This window comes from Penaeus monodon, chromosome 20 (assembly GCF_015228065.2).
Source record: "Penaeus monodon isolate SGIC_2016 chromosome 20, NSTDA_Pmon_1, whole genome shotgun sequence".
Classification (NCBI taxonomy): Eukaryota; Metazoa; Arthropoda; class Malacostraca; order Decapoda; family Penaeidae; genus Penaeus; species Penaeus monodon.
In genome coordinates this window covers 42,547,893-42,548,196 of record NC_051405.1, presented here as the reverse complement: position 1 = coordinate 42,548,196, position 304 = coordinate 42,547,893, and the positions used below count along the sequence as shown (strand labels likewise).

Genomic DNA, 304 nt, shown 5'->3' with positions numbered 1-304 from the left:
GACTTTCTGAATGGGATGTTCAAACAAAGAAATAAAGCTGAAAATTATGCCTAATGAACTCGCTTGATACTTTTCAGGTACTGTGCTTGATGCTTGAATGGAAGTTGATCGACGGTTCAGATCAGGGACTCCAGGTGGTCACAACATTGCAGTCAACAACATCAGGGAAGAGGCGTTACCAGGCTCTCTGTGAGCGACAGCTACATCTCAGGGAATTAGTACGTTGTCATGTCCTTAGAAACGTTTATCAGCAAATGGTTATATTCTTTTAAACGTTAAGGAGAGAGAAATGTAGTCCAGATAG

General features: G+C 41.4%; 1 protein-coding gene across 1 annotated transcript in view; it reads left to right on the top strand.

Annotated features, from left to right (window-relative positions):
• LOC119585843 (C-Maf-inducing protein-like) overlaps window positions 1-304 on the top strand; it is a 130,578-nt gene that overhangs the window by 128,095 nt on the left and 2,179 nt on the right. The window contains 1 exon segment of the mRNA XM_037934574.1: window positions 78-218. Coding sequence (XP_037790502.1) covers window positions 78-218 — 141 coding nt within the window.